This window comes from Pan troglodytes, chromosome 6 (genome assembly GCF_028858775.2).
Source record: "Pan troglodytes isolate AG18354 chromosome 6, NHGRI_mPanTro3-v2.0_pri, whole genome shotgun sequence".
NCBI classification, from domain to species: Eukaryota; Metazoa; Chordata; class Mammalia; order Primates; family Hominidae; genus Pan; species Pan troglodytes.
In genome coordinates, this window is record NC_072404.2 from 173,427,661 (window position 1) to 173,445,872 (window position 18,212).

Sequence of the window (18,212 nt, forward strand, 5' to 3'; positions counted from 1 at the left end):
ACCCTTACCTGATTCTGCCCCTCAACCTTGAACTTCTCAGCCCAGATACCTGTAATAAATAAATTCCTTTTCTTTATAAATTACCCAGTTTCAGATATTCTGTGATAAGCAACAGAAAATAGGCAATGATCCTCAATAATATTAATAACTAATTTCTCATCTGAGACTATGAAGGCCAAGAGGCGGTGGAATGATATATTCAAAGTCCTAAAAGAAAAAAAGTCTATCAACCAAGAATTCTGTATTCAGAAAATCGATCCTTCAAAACTAAAGGAGAAATCAATACATTCCCAAACAAAAAACAAAGAGAATTTTTGCTAACAACCCTTCCCTAGCAAGTTCTAAATGGAGTACTTTAGGCAAAAATGAAAGGACATTAGACAGTAAGTTGTATCCAGATGAAGAAATAAACAGCACCAGTAAAGGTCATTATTTAGTAAATATGAAAGACAGAACAAATATTTGAGTATGTAACATTTATTTTCTCCTAACTAATTTTCTTTAAAAAAACCTGCATAAATCAATAATTATAAATCCATGTTGATAAACATACAATCTATAAAGATATAATTTTCATGACAACAACAGCACAAAGGAGGGAAAGAGAAAAAATGACTGAGAGTGTTTGAAAATTAAGTTGGTATTAATTCAACTAGATTATAAAGATCTTAATGTTAATTTGAATTAATAATTAAATTAATATTAACTTGGTGTTAATAAAATTAAATAATATTAATCTTCTGAGCAAACACTAAGAAAGCAACTCAAAAAATAATCAGGAATGAAAAGACATTATTACTGATCTTACAGACATAAAAATTACGAGGAGTATACAGAAATACTATAAGTAATCATATGCCAAAAAATTAGATAATCTAGGTGAAATTGACAAATTCCTATGAAGACATGAACTACTGAAACTGACTCAAGAAGAAATAGAAAATTTGAATATGCCTATAATAATTAAGGAAATTCAATGAGTAATTTAAAACCTCATAAAGAAAAGCCCATGGTCAGATGGCTTCCATTTGCAATAGCTTCACTTCAAATGTTTAAGGAAGAATTAACATCATTCTTTCACAGTCTTCCCAAAAAAAAAAAAGAAAGAAAGAATACTCTTCAATTAATTTGATGTGATGGTTAATATTGAGTGTCAACTTGATTGGATTGAAGGATGCAAAGTATTGATCCTGGGTGTGTCTGTGAGGGCGTTTCCAAAGGAGATTCACATTTGAGTCAGTGGACTGGGAGAGGCAGACCCACCCTCAGTCTGGGTAGGCACCATCTAATCAGCTTCCAGCATGGCCAGAATAAAAGCAGGCAGAAGAACACAAAAGTAGTTTAGTCTTCCAGCCTACATGCTACTCCCCTGCGGGATGCTTCCTGCCTTCGAACTTCGGACCTCAAGTTATTCAGCTTTAGGACTCAGACTGGCTTCCTTGCTCCTCAGGGCCTATTATGGGACCTCACCCTGTGATCGTGAGTCAATACTCCTTAAAATACTCCCCTTTATATACACATCTATCCTACTAGTTCTGTCCTTCTAGAGAACCCTGACTAATGCATTTGACAAGTTATGTATTACTATAATACCAAAAGCAAAGATATCAAAAGATTAAGAGATATCCTTTATAAATACGGACATAAAATTCTCAACGAAACATTAAGATACTAAATCCAGAAACATATAAAAAGAATTATACAGCATGGTCAAGTAAGACTTATCCCAGGAATATAAGATTAGTTCAAATATAAAAACTAACCAATGAGATACACTATGGTCATAGGATACACGTGCTATGATACAGACTGAATGTTGACATCCTCTCCAAACGTACGTGCTGGAATTCTGATCCCCAGTGTGACAGCATTAGGAGGTGAAGTCTTTGGGGGTAATTAGGTCATGAAGACGGTGCCCATGCAGGTGGGATTAGTGTCCATACGAAAGAGATCCCAGAGCGCTCCCTTGCCCCGTCTGCCACATGAGGACACGGGGGGAAGATGCCACCCCTGAACCAGGAAGCCACCCACCACCAGACACCAAATATGGGGGAGCCTCCAGAGCTCTGAGAAATCAATGTTTGCTGTTTCAGCCACCCACGCCATGTGATTTTTGGGACAGCAGCTTGAACAAGAGAAAAATTGGCACCGGGAAGTAGGGGCACGGCTGTGACAAATTCCTAAAAATGCAGAAGCAACTATGGGTCTGGGAAACTTGTTGAGGCTGAGTCTTGAGGTGTGTGCTGGAACAAGCCTCCTTCGCCATGGATGAATTTTTAAAAGTGCTTGTGTTGAGAGATCAAAAGGAAGACAAAGCAGTATCTCTTAGAGAACAGCTCGGCCATCATGAACGGAATGCTGGGAGGATGCAGACACAAAGAGCATTCTGTGAGGCCTGGGAAAGGAGGAACACACTATCGGACGGTGGAGAAGAGGCTGTGCTCCTCGCAGAGTGGTGAGGACCATGGCCGAATGCGTTCATGCTCTGGGCTCCTGTGGAAGGTAGAGCTTGTGAATGAGGAATCGGAAACAGTGCACCTCAGTGGCAGAGGGCCTCACAAATGGCCGGCCGGAGATGGGGGCTGGGTGGAAGGAGCCGCTGGGCCTGCCCGGGAGGTTCCTCCATTGCCCTGCGCAGCCTGAGCCAGACAAGAGCGCAAATCCCACGGAGGGCGAGCCCTGAGCCGGACAGAGCGCAAATCCCACGGAGGGCGAGCCCTGAGCCGGACAGAGCGCAAGTCCCACGGAGGGCGAGCCCTGAGCCGGACAGAGCGCAAATCCCACGGAGGGCGAGCCCTGAGCCGGACAGAGCGCAAGTCCCACGGAGGGCGAGCCCTGAGCCGGACAGAGCGCAAGTCCCACGGAGGGCGAGCCCTGAGCCGGACAGAGCGCAAGTCCCACGGAGGGCGAGCCCTGAGCCGGACAGAGCGCAAATCCCACAGAGGGCGAGCCCTGAGCCGGACAGAGCGCGAGTCACACGGAGGGTGAGCACCACGCGTGACTCCAACACACCCACCTGTGCTCACCAGACGTGAGCCAGACGTTCTCCCTCCCCAACCCCACACCACACATCTGCCTGGAGGTCGGGTAGTGGGTGGATCTCAGCTCCTCTCAGCAAGAAGGAAAGCCTCCAAGCTCCAAGGGCCCAGGATGGGAGGTAAAACAAGACAGGCGAGCACAGGGAGGGTGCAGACAAAGAGAGTGGGCAAGGAGGAGGCAGAACCCGGCTCCCCTGACCTGTGCTGGCAAGCACGTCCCCAGCAGCAGCTCCCCGGATGCCATCCCAGCCAGGACACGTGCGGCCAGCCTTGGATTTCTGTGTTCCAGTCCACATTATTTAGGGATTTATTTTCCTTCTCTTTTAAGGAATGATAACACTGTTTTATGTACATATTTGGTTTTTTTGCTTTTTGCTTCTGACATGCAGCTCAATAAGTCAGAAGATTCTTACCAGGAAATGAATCCACAGTCGTTTTCATGACAGCAAATTGCATGCCAACGAGTGACATTTAGATGCTGAATTTTAATGGCTTGTCAGAAAAAGTGAAATGTATTTTTTAAAAAAATCATACATGAGAGAGCAGTGTGTCTGCCCATGAAATAACGCTGCCTGTAGTAGACAAGAATGGTAAAAACACAGTGAACGTATTTTGTTCTGTGATGTACACATCTACGTGGAGGAAGAAGGTTGTGAAATTAACTCCCATTTACCCTCCTTCTTCGTGCAGAAGACTCTGAAGGCCGCGCAAGCAGCTGTCTGTCAATGAATCTGACAACTGCACCTGCAAGAAGTGGCCTGGATGAAGACGACAGGCAGAAGCACAGGATCAACTCTGTTTCAAGCGCAGTTACCAAGACAGAATCATTTCTGGAATCCTGAAAAACCTGCATATGAACATGCTCACGTGTAGACACCCACACACATGCACACACACCTGCACACACACTCACATGCTCATGTGTAGACACCCACACACCTGCACGTGTAGACACCCACACACGCACACACCTGCACACACACATGCTCACGTGTAGACACCCACATACCTGTACATGCACTCACGTGCTCACATGTAGACACCCACACACATGCACACACACCTGCACACTCATTCACATGCTCACGTGTAGAGACACACACATGCACACACGTGCTCACATGTAGACACACACGTGCACACTCATTCACATGCTCACATGTAGACACCCACACAAGGCAAACACACATGTGCTCACGTGTAGACAGCCACACATGCACACACACCTGCACATGCACTCACATGCTCATGTGTAGACACATATGCACACACACCAACACACACGTGTTCACAGACACCCACACACATGCACACACCTGCACACGCACTCACGTGCTCACATGTAGACACACGCACACACCTGCACACTCATTCACATGCTCACATGTAGACACCCACACACATGCACACACATGTGCTCACACAGACACCCACACACACATCTGCACATGCACTCACGTGCTCAGGTGTAGACACTCACGCACACATGCACACATACCTGTACATGCACTCACATGCTCACATGTAGACATACACACACATGCATACACCCCTGCACACTCATTCACATGCTCACGTGGACACCCACACATGCACACACACGTGCTCACGTGTAGACATCCACACACACGCACAGACACCTGCACACACGTGCTCCAGTGTAGACACCCACACGCAAAACCTCCCTACCCAAACACTCCCCCCATGTGAGGCTGACAAAACTCAGGAAGACACCAGGATTTGAGATTCTTTCCTTCAAGTGTGCATGCATGTGTGTCTGCCTGCACACATGCATGCACACCTGCACACTCATTCACGTGCTCACATATAGATACCCACATACACACACACCTGCACACTCATTCACGTGCTCATGTGTAGATACCCACACACGCACACACACCTGCACACTCATTCACGTGCTCATGTGTAGATATCCCCTACACGTGAGCATGGGTGTGTGTGCATGTGTGTGGATGTCTACATGAGCATGTGCGTGTGCAGGTGTGCATGCATGTGTGGGGATGTCTACATGTCAGCATGTCAATGAGTGTGCAGGGGTGTGTGCGTGTGTGCATGTCTACATGTAAGCATGTGTGTGTGCAGGTGAGTGTGCAGGTGTGTGGGTGTGTGCGTGTGCGGGTATCTACACATGAGCACGTGAATGTGTGTGCAGGTTTGTCTGCGTGTGGGTATCTACATGTGAGCATGTGTATGAGTGTGCAAGTGTGTGTGCAAATGTGTCTGTGTCTACACGTGAGCATGTGAATGCATGTGCAGGTACGTGTGCCTTCACAGCATGCCCACCTTCCAGAAGCCTGCATCCTGGACTAGACACACCAATGGCCCTGGCAACCAAAGAGGCCTCCTGCCACAGGGTCATCCTCCTGCCACGGGGTCATCCCCAGGGTTTGCTGGAAATGCCCACCCCAGGACACACCCCACAGCTGTGTCAGAACCAGCTGGGAAGGTGTCAGCAATTCTGTGTCCCCACAATGCAGAAGATGACTTTTCACTGTCTAGAGAGTCCAACCGCCCAGGACACACAGTCCCTGGGGATGGAGCTGGGCAGAGGGCTCCAGCTGCACAGGCCATGGGCAGTTCTGATACACCTGGGCAGACGCTCAGCCAGGGCCTGAGCAAGACTGGAGATGCAGGGCTGCCTGGGACCTCTGTCTCTACGCAAGGATACCTACGACTCCCCATCTCCACATGGGGCTGCCTGGGACCCCCCTATCCCCATGTGGGGCTGCCTGGGACTCCGTCTCCATAAAGATGCTCTTATCTTCAAGAACAGGTGCCAGGAATGTGGACATAGCCTGACACTCGGCACAATATTAATTTTCTCTGAGATGGTTTTCCTTAGGAGTTACCTTCTGCCATTATTTGGTTAGATTATTGTCATGTAATTTAAATTCATGGATATATGAGACAAACTAGAAAAAGCTATTGCTTTAAAATCATAGGTGAGAAAACTCATCTCTGTTGGGGAATTCGGGGCCACTAGATATTTTTCTAACCCTCCTTTTGAAACTCACCTTAAATTTCTTGGTTTTTTTCTAGTTTGTCAGGCTGAGAATCTTGTGCATTCTCTGGTTTCATTTCATCCCGGGACGCCCACCCAGGCAGGGCCCCGGAGCACTTGCGGCACTAGCTCCCATGAGAAGGGAGCTCAGGTGAACTACGGCACGCTGCCCCCGCCACATCTCAGCACAGGATAGCACAGAAACGTGATGATGTTCAGTGCCAGTTGCCAGCACATGGTGATAGCTACATACATACCTAGAGCCGGGTTGAAATTAGGCTCAGGGGAAGTTCTGAAAGAGCCACGCCCATTCTCATTGAAAGACCCCTGGCCTCCACTCGCACGTCCAGCCATCAGCGTGGCAAAAGCTCATCTGTTTGCTCCTTAAATGAGGCTTTTCCCTCTTCTCAAGATTAAATAAAGTGAAGGGTGAAACACAGAGTAAGGCTCACAAGACAAGCAAACTCAGAAAATGTGACACAGCTGAATATTCACACAACCTTCCTTCAATATGACTCACTCCATGTTTGTCCCTGCGTGGGCAGCATTCCGTCTGTGTCATCTACATTGATACCCATATCTACGTGCCCTGCCAAGCCTGGCACTGGGCTGCGCACAGCACCCCATCACCAAACGACAGTGGCACATATGGAGCAGGAGCTGCGCCCAAGCCGCCCTGGAGGCTCCCGTGGGGAAAGGGCTCAGGAGTCCAGTGTGGCCTGGAGTGTGCATCAGGGAGTTGCCCGGCGCCCTGGCCCACACCGCCACACGCGTATTTCTCCCTCTCAACCCGCAGTTTGGCTTTGTGGAGGGTTCCCCATGGACCTTGGGCTCAGGTGACTTGGGCTTTGTTTGTGGGTGGTTCTGTGTAATGCGCAGGCACCACCCAAAAGCAGACACGTGTAGCACTACACACCGCCCATGCTGGGACCCCCTGAAGGACAGAGGTGAACCCGGGACCCCTGTAGGACAGAGGTGGACCCGGGACCCCCTGAAGGACAGAGGTGAACCCGGGGCCCCCTGAAGGACAGAGGTGAACCCAGGCTGGGACCCCTGAAGGACAGAGGTGAACCCGGGACCCTCTGAAGGACAGAGGTGAACCTGGGACACCCTGAGGAACAGAGGTGAACCCGGGACCCCCTGAAGGACAGAGGTAAACCTGGGACCCCCTGAAGGACCGAGGTGAACCCCAGATGCCCTCAAAGACAGAGGTGAACCCGGGACACCCTCAAGGACAGAGGTGAACCCAGGACCCCTGAAGGACAGAGGTGAATCCGGGACGCCCTCAAGGACAGAGGTGAACCCAGGACCCCGTGAAGGACAGAGGTGAACCCGGGACCCCCTGAAGGACAGAGGTGAACCCGGGATGCCCTCAAGGACAGAGGTGAGCCCAGGACCCCCTGAAGGACAGAGGTGAACCCGGGACCCCTGAAGGACAGAGGTGATTGGAAACCCTCCTGTGAGCAGAATCTCCAGCAGTGCACCTGGCTGGTGATTCCGCCTGGAAGGAGAAACGGCCAGATGTGTGATTACTTATGAATTAATGGGCTGTGGCCAATGGTTTGGCTGGAGGGCCAGGGACTCGGAGAGAATATGGTTGGAAACATTGTTGACAAGGGCAACTGGGGAAGAGACATATTAGATAGACATCTATGAAGTGGTACGAAGTACTAAGATATGAATGTCCCGTGTGAATGTTCTCCAAAGAGTGACCTCAGCAGAGGAGGATTTTAATAACCAAGTGGATAGGGTGACCTGTTCTGTGGACACCAGTCAGCCTCTTTCCCCAGCCACCCTGCCGTTGCCCCGTGGGCCCATGAACAAGGTGGTCGCGGTGGCAGAGTTGGAGGTGACGCCTGGGCTCCCACTCAACAAGGCCAGCCCTGCTGTGGCCACCCCTGAGTCCCCAGTCAGCCACCACAGACCATCCCTGAGTCCCCAACATGACACCATTCCCCGAGGTGATCAGCCAGCCGCCGGGGGGCAGGTGGTTCCGCAGGCAGCTTCCCGTGTGGAAGGGGTGGGGAATGGTCCTTGCTGGACTAGACGCTTACTCCAGATGTGGATTTCCCTTCCCTACGCACAGTGCTCCTGCCAGAACTACCCTCCGTGGACTCAGAACGCCTTATCCATCACCATGGTGTCCACACAGCACTGCTTCTGACCAAGAGCCCTCACTTCACAGTCAAAGAAGGGCAGCAGTGGGCCGGTGCTGTGGGAATTCCCTGGTCCTACCATGTTGCCATATATAATTTTTGAATTATCATAATTTTAAAAATTATCTTCTCATCACCCCTGCAGGGACCACCTGCAACAAAAATTTCACAACAACAGCGACAGGCAGAGGCTGATTCTCTCTCCAGGCCGAGCCACGCCTGCACCGGACCCAGCCAGGCCCAGATAAGCAGCAGACGCCTGCCTACTTTGCACCAGGCCCAGCTGCGGGCCACTGCAGCCTCCTGGCATCTCCTCCCTCAGACACAGGAGGCAGCAGGCCTGGGCTCCTCCAAACCCAGGAACGGACCATCCCAGTAGGAAGCACCCGTGAGCCCAGCGCCCGGCTCCCACCTGCCCCTTCCACCACCACACTCGTGGATTCAGTCCGTCCCAGCTCCTCACCACCCAGGAGAAGCCAAGCCCGTGCGGTCGCTCAGTGCGGCAGCCGCCGAGCCTCGGCCCACGCCCGCCCTACCTGTGCCGGAAAGCTTCTGCAACGCCACGCGCAGGCGCTGCAGGGCCACGGGCGACACCTCGTAGCGGTAAAAGTCCATTGCCGGAACCTTCTGGCACCTTCCAAACACTCCATCTGTGAGAAGGGAAGGAGATAAGACAGAACGAGACGTTTCATTTTCAGAGAGCAGGAAGGTGTCACACACGTCCTTGCAATGCGTTCTGATCATGTGCCGCCGTGAGGTTTTGGAGCACGGCGTCACCTGAGGGCTGTTAGGACCCGGGAGCACCCGGAAGATGCTGGTTTGTGAAATAAAAACCGAGCATCACGGAAAACACAAATGCCAAGGTGGAGAGAAAGTCCAGGGTGGCTGCAATGTTGTCACTCCACTTTCCTCCATACCCCCCAAGCCTTCCTTTTATGTAATTTCACATTTTTTATGTAAAACTTGCTTCTGACAACTCAGTGACAACAAAAAAACAAAGTCAATAACATTCCAGGCCAGTTTTCCAGATGCAAAACAGAACACCCAGGAAATATAAATATTACTTTGCAGGAGCTACAAGGATCGGCGGAGACGTCTCTCCCTGGGCTGCGTGGGAGGCAAGCACGGCTTCCCGGGCTGCTTTCCGGCGGCGCAGGAGAGGCGCGAGGCTGGCGAACGGTGTGGGACTAATGGGGACTAATTTATTTAGCTCGATTCCATTTGTCTGAAATGGCAGACTCTGCTCATCAACATCCTTTCCAACCACACCTTCTAATTAATTTAGTCCCTAATTAGTCTTTATTCGGCGAATTGTTCACTTTGAGACAAGCTTCCTGTGGGGTTTCAAACATTCAAATTACCTTCTTTGGTGCACACAAAAGATTAATTCAGGCGCTACTGCTTCCACACAGGGCGGCCATCTGCAGCTTCGGGCGGGGCGGAAGGGGAAATGGTCTCTTTTATTGTTCACTAGGTTTCGCCGTGCAGCTTGGCTGAAGAAAGCCATTCAAATGCAACAAGTGTAATTAGCAGAAACACATTTGCCCAGGGCCAGGCTGACGGTAATTGCTGGTCTGATATTGCATATATGCTCACGACGACGGGGCCGGGTGATTAGCAGAAAATAACCTCGAGTATTGCAAGCGTCTTGCGGGTTTCTATGGGACTTTGCAAAGCCCAGGGAATCCGGGAGGCAGCCTGGCAGCTGCGCGGGCGGGCGGACAATGGCGAGGAGGAGACGCCAGGCCTGCGCCGTTTCCCTCCGTGCAGCCCGGCCGCGCCGCCTCCTGTCTGAGAGCCGGCCCGAAATGCCTGCGAGGCCACACAAAGGCAGAGGGCTCTCGGGGACACGTCTGCAGAGCCCGGCGCCCCCCACCGTCCGTGATGGACAGGCCGCACCACACGGCGGGAACACAGGCAGATGTGCCCGCTCCTTTGCCTTCCTCAGACACGCGCCATTCAGTGCAAGCAGGAGTGGGAAAGGGGGAAGGAGGGAGAAAGGGGCAAAGAGGGAAAATAAGGAATGACTTCAAACACACCTCATGTTCGTACTCCACTTTTCAAATGAAAATATCTTGAAAATAGAAAGGCAACAAGCAGGAACTGGGCAGCACGTTGAGATGGCCCAGCTCCCGTGCTCACAATGCAGAACAATCCTAGGCCTCAGGACCAAGGCCTGGGGCCACAGAGGAGGGAGTGAGCCACGGGCCAGGAAGAACCAAAAGCCAGGTTCCTGGACCCCCAGGCGGGGCCCAAGTCAGTGACCACCTAATCCTAGGCCAGGGCCGGCAGCGTCTTCCGATCCCTGAGGCCAGGGAGGCTCAGAAGCCCAGGGCTCCACTCAGCAGCAGAGCCCGCGAGCTGCACTCCCCACCCTCAGAAGGAAGGCGGGCCCCAGAGCAGTGATGGTGCCGGCTGCCTGCAGCTCCACGGCCTCTCGCGCACATTGGAAAATGCACCCCCGGGGTGGACGTGCGTGGCCAGCTCAGGGCATGGCAGAGCCTGGCTGGTCCGGGCCCCACTCGGCCACTCCGGGTGTCTGCACACAGGGCTTGGTGATTTGGTGCCAAATATAAGAGAAGCACATCTGTGAGCAGCCAACGCTTCCCAACATGCAGCTGAGGATCCCCTTCCCAAGCAAACTCATCAAATCATTCAGCTTTTCATAAAGAAAAATGGCCCAGGACAATTCCTATCAATTTTGGAACGTTCCAAGCCAATCATTTCTCAAGCATAACAACCTCATTCTTTAAATTTTGTTTCTTGCATACAATGTCATAAATATATTTTAAAAGAATATATATTAGACTTTCTTGAAAACTTTTTTAAACATTTATTTAGAATATATACAATATAATGCATAATATAGTTTGTGCTTTTAAAATCAGTTTTAGCTAATAATTTTAGCTACTTGACAGTTGAAATAAACTAACCATTGATTCTCTTTGCCTTAAACTATCCCTGTGCTGAATGCAGTGGACACAGACACCATCCCCAGTGCATTGTTAATAGACTTTATTTTTAGAGCAGTTTAGATTACTGCAAACTTGAGTGGAAAGTAGGGATATTTTCCTTGCATCCTCACACATGCACACACACACACAGCCTCCCCACCACACACACAGCCTCCTTCATACATACACACACAGCCTCCCTCACACACGCACACAGCCTCCCTCACACTCACACAGCCTCCCCCCCACACACAGCCTCCCTCATACACACACAGCCTCCCTCACACTCACAGCCTCCCCGACACACACACACAGCCTCCCCACACACTCACACAGCCTCCCCCACACACACAGCCTCCATACACATACACAGCCTCCCTCACTCACACAGCCTCCCCCACACACACAGCCTCCATACACATACACACAGCCTCCCTCACTCACACAGCCTCCCTCACACACACACACACCCTCACACACAAGCACAGGCAGCCTCCCTCATAAACACACACAACCTCCCTCATACACACACAGCCTCCCCCCATACACACAGCCTCCCTCATACACACACACAGCCTCCCTCAGACACACAGCCTCCCTCCATACACACAGCCTACCTCACACACACACACAGCCTCCCTCATACACACACACAGCCTCCCTCACACACACTCACATAGACTCCTTCATACACACACACAGCCTCCCTCACACTCACACAGCCTCCCCACACACACACAGCTTCCCCCATCCACACAGCCTTCCTCACACACACACAGCCTCCCTCACACTCACACAGCCTCTCTCACGCACACACAGCCTCCCTCACACACAGCCTCCCTCACTCACACACAGCCTCCCTCACACACATACAGCCTCCCTCACACACACACACAGCCTCCCTCAGACACACACATAGCCTCTCTCACACTCACACGGCCTCCCTCACACTCAGCCTCTCTCACACACAGCCTCCCTCACACACACAGCCTCCCTCACGCACGCACACAGCCTCCCTCACACACAGCCTCCCTCACACACGCACACAGCCTCCCTCATACACACACAGCCTCCCTCAGACACACAGCCTCCCTCATACACACACAGCCTCCCTCGTACACACGCACACAGCCTCCCTCACACACGCAGCCTCCCTCATACACACACACCCTCCCTCACACACACACACACAGCCTCCCTCACACACGCAGCCTCCCTCATACACACACACAGCGTCCCTCACACAGCCTCCCTCACACACACACACGGTCTCCCTCACACACACACACGGTCTCCCTCACACACACACACAGGCTCCCTCACACACACACACAGGCTCCCTCACACACACACACAGCCTCCCTCACACACACACGGTCTCCCTCACACACGCACACAGCCTCCCTCGTACACAGCCTCCCTCGTACACAGCCTCCCCCCATACATACAGCCTCCCTCACACACACAGCCTCCCTCATACACACACATAGCCTCCCTCACACACACATGGTCTCCTTCACACACACACAGCCTCCCTCGTACACACACAGCCTCCCTCACACACACACACACACAGCCTCCCTCATACACACACACAGCCTCCCTCACACACACACAGCCTCCCTCATACACACACACAGCCTCCCTCACACGCACAGCCTCCCTCGTACACACACAGCCTCCCTCACACACGCACACAGCCTCCCTCACACACACACACAGCCTCCCTCACACACACACACAGCCTCCCTCACACACACACACGGTCTCCCTCACACACACACGGTCTCCCTCACACACGCACACAGCCTCCCTCACACACTCACACAGCCTCCCTCACACACACAGCCTCCCTCACACACACAGCCTCCCTCGTACACACACAGCCTCCCTCACACACACACACAGCCTCCCTCACACACACACGGTCTCCCTCACACACACAGCCTCCCTCACACACGCACACAGCCTCCCTCGTACGCACACAGCCTCCCTCGTACACACACAGCCTCCCTCACACACGCACACAGCCTCCCTCACACACACACACAGCCTCCCTCACACACACACGGTCTCCCTCACACAGGCACACAGCCTCCCTCACACACACACACAGGCTCCCTCACACATGCACACAGCCTCCCTCGTACACAGCCTCCCCCCATACATACAGCCTCCCTCACACACACAGCCTCCCTCATAGACACACACAGCCTCCCTCACACACACACGGTCTCCTTCACACACACACACAGCCTCCCTCACACACACACAGCCTCCCTCGTACACACACAGCCTCCCTCACACACACACACACACAGCCTCCCTCATACACACACACAGCCTCCCTCACACACACTCACACAGCCTCCCTCATACACACACAGCCTCCCTCACACACACAGCCTCCCTCGTACACACACAGCCTCCCTCACACACACACAGCCTCCCTCACACACACAGCCTCCCTCACACACACACGGTCTCCCTCACACACGCACACAGCCTCCCTCACACACGCACACAGCCTCCCTCGTACACACACAGCCTCCCTCACACACGCACACAGCCTCCCTCACACACACACACAGCCTCCCTCACACACACACGGTCTCCCTCACACACGCACACAGCCTCCCTCGTACACAGCCTCCCCCCATACATACAGCCTCCCTCACACACACAGCCTCCCTCATACACACACACAGCCTCCCTCACACACACACGGTCTCCTTCACACACACACACAGCCTCCCTCACACACACACAGCCTCCCTCATACACACACAGCCTCCCTCACACACACACACACACAGCCTCCCTCATACACACACAGCCTCCCTCACACACACAGCCTCCCTCGTACACACACAGCCTCCCTCGTACACACACAGCCTCCCTCACACACACAGCCTCCCTCACACACACAGCCTCCCTCACACACACAGCATCCCTCGTACACACACAGCCTCCCTCGTACACACACAGCCTCCCTCACACACACACACAGCCTCCCTCACACACACAGCCTCCCTCACACACACACGGTCTCCCTCACACACGCACACAGCCTCCCTCACACACACACACAGGCTCCCTCACACACACACACAGCCTCCCTCACACACACACGGTCTCCCTCACACACGCACACAGCCTCCCTCGTACACAGCCTCCCCCCATACATACAGCCTCCCTCACACACACAGCCTCCCTCATACACACACAGCCTCCCTCACACACACACGGTCTCCTTCACACACACACACAGCCTCCCTCACACACACACAGCCTCCCTCGTACACACACAGCCTCCCTCACACACACACACAGCCTCCCTCATACACACACACAGCCTCCCTCACACACACTCACACAGCCTCCCTCATACACACACACAGCCTCCCTCACACGCACAGCCTCCCTCGTACACACACAGCCTCCCTCACACACACACACGGTCTCCCTCACACACACACGGTCTCCCTCACACACGCACACAGCCTCCCTCACACACTCACACAGCCTCCCTCACACACACAGCCTCCCTCACACACACTCACAGCCTCCCTCACACACACAGCCTCCCTCACACACACAGCCTCCCTCGTACACACACAGCCTCCCTCGTACACACACAGCCTCCCTCACACACACAGCCTCCCTCACACACACAGCCTCCCTCACACACACAGCCTCCCTCGTACACACACAGCCTCCCTCACACACACAGCCTCCCTCACACACACACGGTCTCCCTCACACACGCACACAGCCTCCCTCACACACACAGGCTCCCTCACACACACACACAGCCTCCCTCACACACACACGGTCTCCCTCACACACGCACACAGCCTCCCTCACACACACACACAGGCTCCCTCACACACGCACACAGCCTCCCTCGTACACAGCCTCCCCCCATACATACAGCCTCCCTCACACACACAGCCTCCCTCATACACACACACAGCCTCCCTCACACACACACGGTCTCCTTCACACACACACACAGCCTCCCTCGTACACACACAGCCTCCCTCGTACACACACAGCCTCCCTCATACACACACACAGCCTCCCTCACACACACTCACACAGCCTCCCTCACACACACACGGTCTCCCTCACACACGCACACAGCCTCCCTCACACACGCACACAGCCTCCCTCGTACACACACAGCCTCCCTCACACACGCACACAGCCTCCCTCACACACACACACAGCCTCCCTCACACACACACGGTCTCCCTCACACACACACACAGCCTCCCTCACACACGCACACAGCCTCCCTCGTACGCACACAGCCTCCCTCGTACACACACAGCCTCCCTCACACACGCACACAGCCTCCCTCACACACACACACAGCCTCCCTCACACATGCACACAGCCTCCCTCGTACACAGCCTCCCCCCATACATACAGCCTCCCTCACACACACAGCCTCCCTCATAGACACACACAGCCTCCCTCACACACACACGGTCTCCTTCACACACACACACAGCCTCCCTCACACACACACAGCCTCCCTCGTACACACACAGCCTCCCTCACACACACACACAGCCTCCCTCACACACACTCACACAGCCTCCCTCATACACACACAGCCTCCCTCACACACACAGCCTCCCTCGTACACACACAGCCTCCCTCATACACACACACAGCCTCCCTCACACACACACAGCCTCCCTCACACACACAGCCTCCCTCACACACACACGGTCTCCCTCACACACGCACACAGCCTCCCTCACACACGCACACACCCTCCCTTGTACACACACAGCCTCCCTCACACACGCACACAGCCTCCCTCACACACACACACAGCCTCCCTCACACACACACGGTCTCCCTCACACACACACACAGCCTCCCTCACACAGCCTCCCTCACACACACAGCCTCCCTCACACACACAGCATCCCTCGTACACACACAGCCTCCCTCGTACACACACAGCCTCCCTCACACACACACACAGCCTCCCTCACACACACAGCCTCCCTCACACACACACGGTCTCCCTCACACACGCACACAGCCTCCCTCACACACACAGCCTCCCTCACACACACAGCCTCCCTCACACACACAGCATCCCTCGTACACACACAGCCTCCCTCGTACACACACAGCCTCCCTCACACACACACACAGCCTCCCTCACACACACAGCCTCCCTCACACACACACGGTCTCCCTCACACACGCACACAGCCTCCCTCACACACACACACAGGCTCCCTCACACACACACACAGCCTCCCTCACACACACACGGTCTCCCTCACACACGCACACAGCCTCCCTCGTACACAGCCTCCCCCCATACATACAGCCTCCCTCACACACACAGCCTCCCTCATAGACACACACAGCCTCCCTCACACACACACGGTCTCCTTCACACACACACACAGCCTCCCTCACACACACACAGCCTCCCTCGTACACACACAGCCTCCCTCACACACACACACACACAGCCTCCCTCATACACACACACAGCCTCCCTCACACACACTCACACAGCCTCCCTCATACACACACAGCCTCCCTCACACACACAGCCTCCCTCGTACACACACAGCCTCCCTCACACACACACAGCCTCCCTCACACACACAGCCTCCCTCACACACACACGGTCTCCCTCACACACGCACACAGCCTCCCTCACACACGCACACAGCCTCCCTCGTACACACACAGCCTCCCTCACACACGCACACAGCCTCCCTCACACACACACACAGCCTCCCTCACACACACACGGTCTCCCTCACACACGCACACAGCCTCCCTCGTACACAGCCTCCCCCCATACATACAGCCTCCCTCACACACACAGCCTCCCTCATACACACACACAGCCTCCCTCACACACACACGGTCTCCTTCACACACACACACAGCCTCCCTCACACACACACAGCCTCCCTCATACACACACAGCCTCCCTCACACACACACACACACAGCCTCCCTCATACACACACAGCCTCCCTCACACACACAGCCTCCCTCGTACACACACAGCCTCCCTCGTACACACACAGCCTCCCTCACACACACAGCCTCCCTCACACACACAGCCTCCCTCACACACACAGCATCCCTCGTACACACACAGCCTCCCTCGTACACACACAGCCTCCCTCACACACACACACAGCCTCCCTCACACACACAGCCTCCCTCACACACACACGGTCTCCCTCACACACGCACACAGCCTCCCTCACACACACACACAGGCTCCCTCACACACACACACAGCCTCCCTCACACACACAGCCTCCCTCGTACACACACAGCCTCCCTCACACACACACACAGCCTCCCTCACACACACACGGTCTCCCTCACACACACAGCCTCCCTCACACACGCACACAGCCTCCCTCGTACGCACACAGCCTCCCTCGTACACACACAGCCTCCCTCACACACGCACACAGCCTCCCTCACACACACACACAGCCTCCCTCACACACACACGGTCTCCCTCACACAGGCACACAGCCTCCCTCACACACACACACAGGCTCCCTCACACATGCACACAGCCTCCCTCGTACACAGCCTCCCCCCATACATACAGCCTCCCTCACACACACAGCCTCCCTCATAGACACACACAGCCTCCCTCACACACACACGGTCTCCTTCACACACACACACAGCCTCCCTCACACACACACAGCCTCCCTCGTACACACACAGCCTCCCTCACACACACACACACACAGCCTCCCTCATACACACACACAGCCTCCCTCACACACACTCACACAGCCTCCCTCATACACACACAGCCTCCCTCACACACACAGCCTCCCTCGTACACACACAGCCTCCCTCACACACACACAGCCTCCCTCACACACACAGCCTCCCTCACACACACACGGTCTCCCTCACACACGCACACAGCCTCCCTCACACACGCACACAGCCTCCCTCGTACACACACAGCCTCCCTCACACACGCACACAGCCTCCCTCACACACA

The 18,212-nt window shown here is 53.9% G+C and overlaps 1 protein-coding gene across 7 annotated transcripts in view; it reads right to left on the reverse strand.

The window, feature by feature from the left end:
• Nucleotides 1-18,212, reverse strand: part of PTPRN2 (protein tyrosine phosphatase receptor type N2) — a 1,123,220-nt gene that overhangs the window by 834,034 nt on the left and 270,974 nt on the right. For 6 of the 7 annotated variants that reach the window (XM_024358150.3, XM_024358149.3, XM_054655427.2 and 3 more), the window contains one exon: nt 8,756-8,869. The exons of the other annotated variant lie outside the window; for it this stretch is intronic. In XM_024358150.3, coding sequence (XP_024213918.2) covers nt 8,756-8,869 — 114 coding nt within the window. The remainder of the gene's footprint in view (nt 1-8,755; nt 8,870-18,212) is intronic. 7 annotated transcript variants of the gene reach the window in all.